Source organism: Helianthus annuus, chromosome 5 (genome assembly GCF_002127325.2).
Source record: "Helianthus annuus cultivar XRQ/B chromosome 5, HanXRQr2.0-SUNRISE, whole genome shotgun sequence".
Taxonomy (NCBI): domain Eukaryota; kingdom Viridiplantae; phylum Streptophyta; class Magnoliopsida; order Asterales; family Asteraceae; genus Helianthus; species Helianthus annuus.
The window spans coordinates 107,515,348-107,524,318 of NC_035437.2; the positions used below are offsets into that span (position 1 = coordinate 107,515,348).

An 8,971-nucleotide genomic window follows, 5' to 3' on the forward strand; every position below is an offset into this window, starting at 1 on the left:
CAATTACAGTCGGTAAATTTGGGGTTTTGTATACAAAATTTGTTACCACCTGGTAAAGGAGTAACATGACCATAAGTCGGAACAACATTACCGTGTGGTGGTAATTGATATAACTTGGAAACAAATGTAATTGCGGATGCGCCCTTAATACTGTTCACTGTGAAATTGTTTTTATATAAACTTGATTAAACTGGGATTCACTCACCAGTATTTCCCACTGACAAAATGTTTTTAAAACGCGTTTCAGGTAACAATATGTGAAAGCCAAATAGAAGCCAGCTGGACAGCACTGAAGGCTTGGAAAAGTGGCAATAAAGTTACCTAAGAATAAAAGAGATGTTTTTAATAAATAAATAGGATTTATTCCTATGAAACGTGTGTATTGAAAACTTGGGTTTTTCCCATATGTTTAATATTATTAAACGAGGTGGTTTACTCTGATTAAATATTTCCTAACTACGGTCCTGATGAAAATTTCCGCTGCCAAATTGAATAAATAAACGTGATACCACCAAAACTGGCTCACGGCAGCCCGTTCCCGGGAACTAGGGACCGGGGGCTGTGACATATGGAAACAATGTTTTTTGTTTGTGGTTACTGGTTTGCTCAAAACACTTTTGTAAAGGTTGGTAGTTTAGTTTTGATGTTGGTGGTACGAAGGGTTAGCTACTGAAAAGTTTTTAATTCATATGTTACTGAAAGGTAGACAAACCGTTGAAAGTATTACTTGTATTAGTTATTTCTTATCTTTTAGATATATGTTATTATTACTTATCTTTCATTATTTTATAATTGTTAAAGGTATCATTTTTTAAAAATGTATACTATATTTTTAAACAATTCTGTAAAATAACATCCATTATTATTAGATAAAAGAAACATGTTGATAGGATGTGCAAAACATAATACCAAATAACTTCAAACATTAAAAGACTTTTCTTCAAAATGCTATTTCTACAACGACTATAGATTTTGTAGAACTTCTTTGTAGACCACGTTAGTTGTGGTTTTACACACTTGTTTTCCCCTGTCACATATCAAGATCTTCAAACCCTTCCTGCTCTTTACTCGTGATACAACAACGTATAGTTGTCCGCGACTAAAAACCAGCCTTGGAAGATATAAGCCTACACGTTCAAGTGATTGTCCCTGGCTTTTGTTTATGGTCATTGCAAAGCATAGAGATAATGGGAACTGTCTTCGTGCAATTTTCACCGGTATTCTTTTATCGGACGGTGTCATTTTCAATCTTGAAATCAAAGTATGATGCCCTATATTATTTCCAGTAATAATCTTTGCTTCGATTACAAGTTTTCCAAGTTTTGTTACTTGAAGTCGTGTACCGTTACACAGACCATTTGTTTGATCAATGTTCCTAAGTAACATTACCGGAGCTCCAACTTTGAGAACCAATTTATGGTTAGGTAATCCTGACAGATGCAATTTGTTTAATACATCCGGAGGAAACAATGCCATGTTAAGGTCGGTTTGATCCTCAGACTCACATAAAGTATCTGAACTGAGATATATCTTTTCTTCACCAGGCATACTATTTAACAGTTCTGTATTTATTGAATCCACAACTTCATTTGTGGGGTGCAAGAATGGCTCTTTGTTGGAAGTAATTTGAATTGCATAAAAACTTTTGCATATCCGGATATGTGAAAGCGATCAATGAAGATATAGGATTGACGGCGTCGAGTATGAGTAAATCATCTGGAATTTCAATTTCCACTTCTCCATCTTTTGGACCACCAAGTAGACCATCACCAAGCCTAAAAATCCATTCAGCAAATTCCTTGGTCTCGTTAAAATTACTTGATTTGGTACCCATTCTTAACCTCATGTTTTCAGTTAACTTGAGTAACTGACAATCCTGCCATATATAAGAAGAATTCAATGAAGAATTTACAATCATGCGTCTGGTACCTTTTGGAATGACTGGAAGGATTTGTCTAAAATCACCGCCAAAAAGCACAATCTTTCCACCAAAAGGTTTGTTCTGCAAGGACGGATTATACGAACGGGCTATATCTCTCATTGTTCTATCCAGAGCTTCAAAACAATGCTTATGTGTCATTGGCGCTTCATCCCAGATTATCATCTTTGTTTGTTTGATTAAGCCTCCTAGCTCCCTGTTTGGTTCAATAGAGCATATAGAATCCTCGTTAACATTTATCGGAATTACAAACCTGGAATGAGTCGTTCTACCACCATCTAATAGAATTGATGCAATATCACTGGATGCAACATTCAACACAACTTCACCATTGGAACGTAACGCAGCTGCAAATGTTTTCCACAGAAATTTTTTACCAGTTCCACCGTAACCATATAGAAAGAAAACTCCTCCACTTCCTTTAACAACTGCATTCATTACGGTTTGATACACTTTTCGCTGTTCATCAGTTAAAGATTTTAGGGAAGCTGCAAGTTCCTTTTTTAAGATAGCCCGATCATACGAAAGTTCCTTCATTATCAATTGATTGTTCAATCCTGAAGTGTAGTTGTCAGGAACATTTGGCATGTCAGTAAAGTTGCTTAACGTACTTCCATAACCAAGTAACAGTTTTTCGATATGTGCTAAGCAAATGTTTTCAATCTCTTCCTCTTTAAGAACCAAATCTAAAAAATACAACAGATTTTTAGTAATTAGATTTTTTAAACACTTGATTAAAGTAAAATGGAATCTGAAATTTTATTTAAGTTCTTAAAATTACCAGGAATACCAGTAATCCTCCGTTGCTGATATAATATATCTTCACATAATAGAAATTTTGTTTCCTTCCAGAAAATACTCGGCCTAGAAATGGAGTTTGACATCAAGAGCATTACAAAAAATGTACGCAAGAAATCAGAAGTAGCCCATGCACTTGCTTCATTAATGGCCATTAAATATTCCTTATCATCGTCCAACAGACCGCGAGCGAAACATGCATCTTTAAAAGTATGATATATTTTTCCATCAACTGTTTTTATATCATTGAAACTCATTGGTCCTATAACGTGATTCAATAAAATTCTCAAGAAATAACAATCACCAAGTGATGGAGGTACATAATGTATCCTACCAACTGCACCAAAAGGTTTTTTTCTACGTACCCACTTTCGTGTTTTGCGTATCCATACAAAGTATCTGGGGAACTCTATATACTTCAAAGTTCTAGTAAATGCATCCGTTTGATTACATTTCATCCATTCTGTGAACATAGACATTTTCACAGTTGGGTTACTGACCACGTCACACAAGTTTGAATTATCGTCATAAATAATAGCCTGACCATCTTCACAGTGAAAAGGTAATATTTCAACAGATGGATGCCGATAGTGTATGTCAAACTTAAAGATTCTCCAAGCAGCTTCACACACTGAAATATATCTACAATCAAGATATGCTTTAACTTCATCTACTTCTGTTTCGTTTGAGAGATTTTCATTATTTGTCATTTCCTTGTTTTGAGGGTTCACATTACCAGTGGAGGTACTTTCGTAAACAGAAGCTGTCACTCTATCCGGACCCTTATTAATGTATTTGAAGAGATATTTGATGGATCCTGTTTGGTTACACCACTCAACATTTATGTGGCACTGATACTTTTTGAGTAGCATAGCATTGTACGGAACCACAAACCTATTGTCAAGTAAAACGCCATTTTTTTCTACTGTGTTGCATGATTGACGACGTCGGTAGACAGGATATCCTTCAGAATCAACACAAGTCTCATCTACATATTTTTTCGGAAACTTCTTCGAACATTTTAAATTAACCATGCATGGAGAATGAGGATTGTCTGTACCACAAGGACCATGGATCATAAATTGTTTGACAAGTTCATACAGTGAAGCATCCATCTCTTTGTCAGGTATTTCAGCACTAATAACCAAATCGATTTCTTTAGCCGTTGGAAATTTGCTCTCGACACTTAAGAACAAACATATATGAGCATGAGGTAGACCACGTTTCTGAAATTTGATTGTATAAATAACTGAAATATTACATCCAAAAAAGTGTTAGTAAAAGTATTATTTGAGAAATTAATTAAAACAATTTACAATGACTTACTTTCTTGTATCTCACCAAAGAATTTATGTTTCTTGAAATCTTGAATTAGATGATTGATTTTAATTTTGAATAACCGTGCGATAATATCCGGTCTATCTTGAGGGTTCAACCGTTTGTCTTTTAAACATCTATAAATCTCAGGCCAATTGGGATTACAAGTGACTGTTATGAAGAGATCCGGATATCCTACAGCTTTGCAGATTGCCATAGCATCTAGATACTTTTGCATCATATAACTCGCTCCACCGGTAAATGAAGATGGCAACAAAATTCGTTTTCCACAATTTGACGCATCGCTTTGGCCACTTTGAACACTTTTATTTAAATTCTTAAATGTTTGACTTCTAAGTTTGGGTTGTTGTGTCTTTATGTAAGCTAACCGTGCAGACTCTATCATTGTATACGCATCAACTACAAACTGCTGGAATAGCTTTTGGGCGTTGAGTAACAACGAAAATTGGTTGGCTCTGTCTTGTATCCTGTAACTAAAGAACTCTCTCATTGTGGTACTGGTTCTAAGTATGTCACAATCAACTGAAACACCTCGATGTTTAATACCAAGTCTAAATCCATCTTCTGCATATGGGAAGATAAGTGGATATTGCAATGCAAGATAAGAGGGATGAAGCTCACTGATTCTCTGAAGATCGCCTGATTTTGTTTGAACTATGATATCCCTTTTATCAAATGCTCCATCAAAATCACCAATTATTAAGGCAGCAATTTCTTCAGCAGTAGGCAAGTTAAAAACTCTACCATCCTCATCCCTTATTCCAATGAGCTTGTGTCTTACATTTTGCCAATCATTTTGTTTAAAACAATCTTGTACCATTCTAAATGACTTCACAAGTGGATTGCATGAATCCAACATTTTTTTAAGACTCGATATGATGGCAAGATCAAGTTGTTGTTTACTGTTTGTCTTCGAACCTTGCTCGACACTGTGTAAAAAACGACATTATTGTATAGATCAGATATATATATATATATATATATATATATATAACACTTGACATAAATCAGAATTTACTGAATGCTTAATTTACCTTACAACCTTTAGACGATTAAAATCCTCGTTTTGGGAATCATAAATATAAAGCTGTGAAAATTTGGGCTCTTCACCATCTTTCGGTAGCAGACTACCAATGCGATGGTAATTTTGTCCTTGCACTCCAAAAACATAAGGACATTTGGTTTTTTGAAAAGTTTTAGAAACCTTGCCACCAAGGGATGTGAAGGAAAACATCATGTTATATGCTCGAATGTTATTCATGGAATTGCGGCTTTCAGGAGTAACTCTTTTGTAAAGCCTTTCGAGCAGTGGAGGAGGAGCAGGTGAGGAAGGCAATTCAACGTCTCCGTTCGAACAACAAAGAGAAAAAGAAGATTTCTTAGAATCCAAATTACCCCTAAGCATTTCATCTTTCCAAATCATTGCATGACAGTAAGAACATACATAAATAGCATCTCTGTGACACCCCGTCGAAACACTCTCACACGTACTAGCTTGACAGTGGCTGCCTTAACTTTCGGGACGAAAGTTCTTAAAACTTGGGGATAATGTGACACTTCGGGTTTTCCCGAGTAACCCTCTTGTATTAGCAATGTGTATGTACGAATTCTTAAATGGAAATTTGTGAATTATATTGGTGTGCTATGTAATCCTTGTATTAAACTATGTGCATGTAATATATATATATATATACGATTATAATAGTGAACCGAGACCAACGAACCCGACTCGAGACCACTCGGTCTCGAGTAAACAGTAACGGTTGGGGCCGGATTGGGCCATACACCCCTTTTGAGCCCACTCGGAACCATTGTAGGTTGCACCACCCAAACCGAGTATAAAACCCATGCCCAAGCCAACCATCCCTCATTTTCCACCATTCTTCCACACCCACTCCCACACACACACTCCTTCACTCTCTCTCACTAAAACCCTAACAATCAAGCTCACCTCCTTCTCCCTCTCTCAGATTCAATTGGCAACAATAAGGAACCTCGGTCAAGCTCATCATCATCACTCGGACACTTCATTTTCCCACCTTCTTCCTTGACTCGGTACCTCTTCATCAACCGGTTAGTGTTAAATGTGTGTTAAGAGTTATGTGTGTTTAATGAATAAGAAACATGACTAGTTTATAGGTCTTTTGCATGATTTTTGGTATGATTAGTGATGCGTGCGAAGTGTTATATATTTTTGATGTATATTTTAAGCCCTTTTTACACTTTTAGCCAAGTTTTAAATTTATAAAACACGATATTTACTAACACTAAACACACATATGGGCAAGTGCACCCATCGTGGACGTAGTATAGTGTTGGTAAGATACCGAGGTCGTCCAAGGACACAAGAGCTTTTAGTACCGGTTTATCCTCAACGTCTAATCAAATCAAAAAGTTAGAAAAGATTTTTAAACTAAGAAAATAAAAACTAACTAAATGCAGAAATATAAAATAAAAATAAAAACAGATAGACAAGATGAATCACTTGGATCCGACTCGTGTATTAGTATAACCTTTGATTATTTTCGCACTTTTGCACTTGTTTAAGAGATTATCTTAGTTATTGTAGTAGGCCCCTCTTTTGAAGGCGACGTTACCCTCAACCCAGTAGTTTGAGTCAGCAAGGATACAATCCTAAAGGGTTGGATTATTGGAAGATAATGAATTAAGTTATTAATGCAAATTATGGTAGGCCCCGCTTTTGGCGGTGACGTTACCCTCGACTAAGTAGTCTGAGTCAGCAGGGATACAGTCCTAAATAGCCGGGTTATAGTATTAATAGTAGTTAACTTATGAGGGGGTCAAAGAGTTTGGATCCCCGCCATCCAATACCTATGGGCATTGAAGGGGATCCTACTAAATTTGACCTAGGTCCCTTGCAGGACCTCTAAACGCTGAACAAGGGCAAGACCCTTACCAAACCGTTCCCTTAACCCCCGACCAGGTAGCCAACATACCTCCATATAGACCGTGGAGATATGAATGGTGAAAATCTTTTATTTTATATAGACAGTAAAATAATGCCAAGACACCACGGACAAACGATAAGGAAAGATCACCTTCAACATAAGCAACTAGTTATTAAAGTCATTAATACAAAACCAAATAAAAAGTGCAAAAGATTAAAAATAAAAAGTATTATAGTAAACACTTGTCTTCACCAAGTGATGTAAGAGACTTAGGCAAACATGGCCTTGATTGTCAAGAACTCTTACGATCAATCTTGGATCCCGAGACGACTCACACACTCTATGACGGACAATGGATGATGGTGGTGGATGATGGTGTTGTGATGGTGGTGGGTGGTGGATGAAGTGTGAGAGAGGTGGTGTGCCAAGGGATGAGTTGCAATGAAACCAAGCACTCCTATTTATAGGCTGAACAGAAGGCTGGGCACGGCCCCGTGTCCGCTGGACACGCCCCCGTCCCTGTCTGACACTCTCTCTCTTCATTAATTGTAATTCGCAATTACAATTAATGCGCCTGCTGTACTTTCGCCACGTCCCCGTGTCCGCTGGACACGGCCCCGTGGTGGGCAATAGAAGCTTCTATAGGTTTGTCTTTTCTGCTGCTTCTTGGGCACGGCCCCGTGCTGGCTGAGCACGGGGCGTGTTCAGTCTTTTACCTTCTCTATTTTGCTTAGGAGGATGCTGTTGAGGGGTCGGGCAATCCACTTATGTTCATTTTCTTGTATTTATGTTAGATTTAGCTGTCTTTTTGCTTCTTTAGTGAATTTGAACTCATTTAATCCTGAAAATACAAAAGGAAGACAAAAACACTCTTTTTCCAACATTAGTACTTAAAAAGGGTTAGTTTTATGCCTCATTTGATGTAATTTATATGTTGCATTTTACACACATCAAATACCCCCACACTTGAACTTTTGCTTGTCCTCAAGCAAAACTCTTTAATATGTGGCTTACACTCCCAAATGGAATGGGTAGAAGAGAAGGTTTTGGCTTGTCATAGAGTATCGGGAAATCCAAGATCTTTTCGGGTTTTATTTTTATTTATTTACAATCCTATTCGTTATGATATGTTTAGAACGTTTCATAGGAGAAAGTACTTATTTGGGCATAACATGCCTTTTTAAAATTCCATTTATATACAAGTTCACATACCTCACGGGAGAAATCACTCACACTCGGCCGAAGGTGTATTTTTAGTGAATCACTCGAGAGCGGCATGGAACTTATTCCTACCATAAGCTTGCGAAGCAATCAATCCTCCTCCTTTTTAACTCGTTACCTTTGTAAATATCAAGAGGACTTTTTGGGTAAAGGCTTGGGCTAAAGGTGGGTGAATGGGTTAGTAGAAAAGGGCGAAAAGCGTAAAAAGCGTCGGTTTTCGTAAAACATTTTGTTTTAGTGACTTTTTATTTCGAAGTATTTCTTCAAACAAGCTTTTGTTTTAAGAGCTTTGTTTGTTTATTTCTTACTTCATCATATTTTTTTTTCAGTCACACGCAAACCGAGCTTGTTACTAAAATAAAGGGTAAAAATAAAAAAGGGTTTTTGGTGGGTAAAAAGGTTTTAGGGTAAAGAAATGAAAGGTTTAGGCTCAAAGGGGTTAACTAGGGGGATTTTAGGTAGGTGGTAAAAAAATGAAAAATAATGGTGTAGAAAGAAAAAAGGTTAGTCCTAATGCCTCCATCATTTACTTACTTGGGTTTAAGTTGGTAAGGACCGGGAATGAATCGTCGTGGCAAGTTCTAGAGTCGTAAAAACCAAGCGGCTATTCACACAAGAAACGAAAAATGAGCATTTAGTCTAAAGATGTATATTTGTATGCTCAATAAAGGCTCAAAACTCACTTTTTGTGGGAATGGGTTTTTCTATGTGATCAAGTATATATAATCAAATTTTAACTAAGCTTCATGCCGTTTCGTAATTTTCT

The 8,971-nt window shown here is 36.8% G+C and overlaps 2 protein-coding genes across 2 annotated transcripts; both read right to left on the reverse strand.

Annotated features, from left to right (window-relative positions):
- Nucleotides 1–963: 963 nt before the first annotated feature.
- Nucleotides 964–1,548, reverse strand: LOC118492139 (ATP-dependent DNA helicase PIF1-like). Its single transcript, XM_035989938.1, has one exon. The coding sequence runs from the start codon at nucleotides 1,546–1,548 to the stop codon at nucleotides 964–966; it is 585 nt and encodes a 194-aa protein (XP_035845831.1).
- Nucleotides 1,549–1,585: 37 nt separating this feature from the next.
- Nucleotides 1,586–5,498, reverse strand: LOC118492140. Its single transcript, XM_035989939.1, has 4 exons — nucleotides 5,110–5,498; nucleotides 4,064–5,004; nucleotides 2,721–3,986; nucleotides 1,586–2,625 (listed from the first exon to the last, which is right to left on the reverse strand). The coding sequence occupies exons 1-4, from the start codon at nucleotides 5,496–5,498 to the stop codon at nucleotides 1,586–1,588; spliced, it is 3,636 nt and encodes a 1,211-aa protein (XP_035845832.1).
- Nucleotides 5,499–8,971: the final 3,473 nt, after the last annotated feature.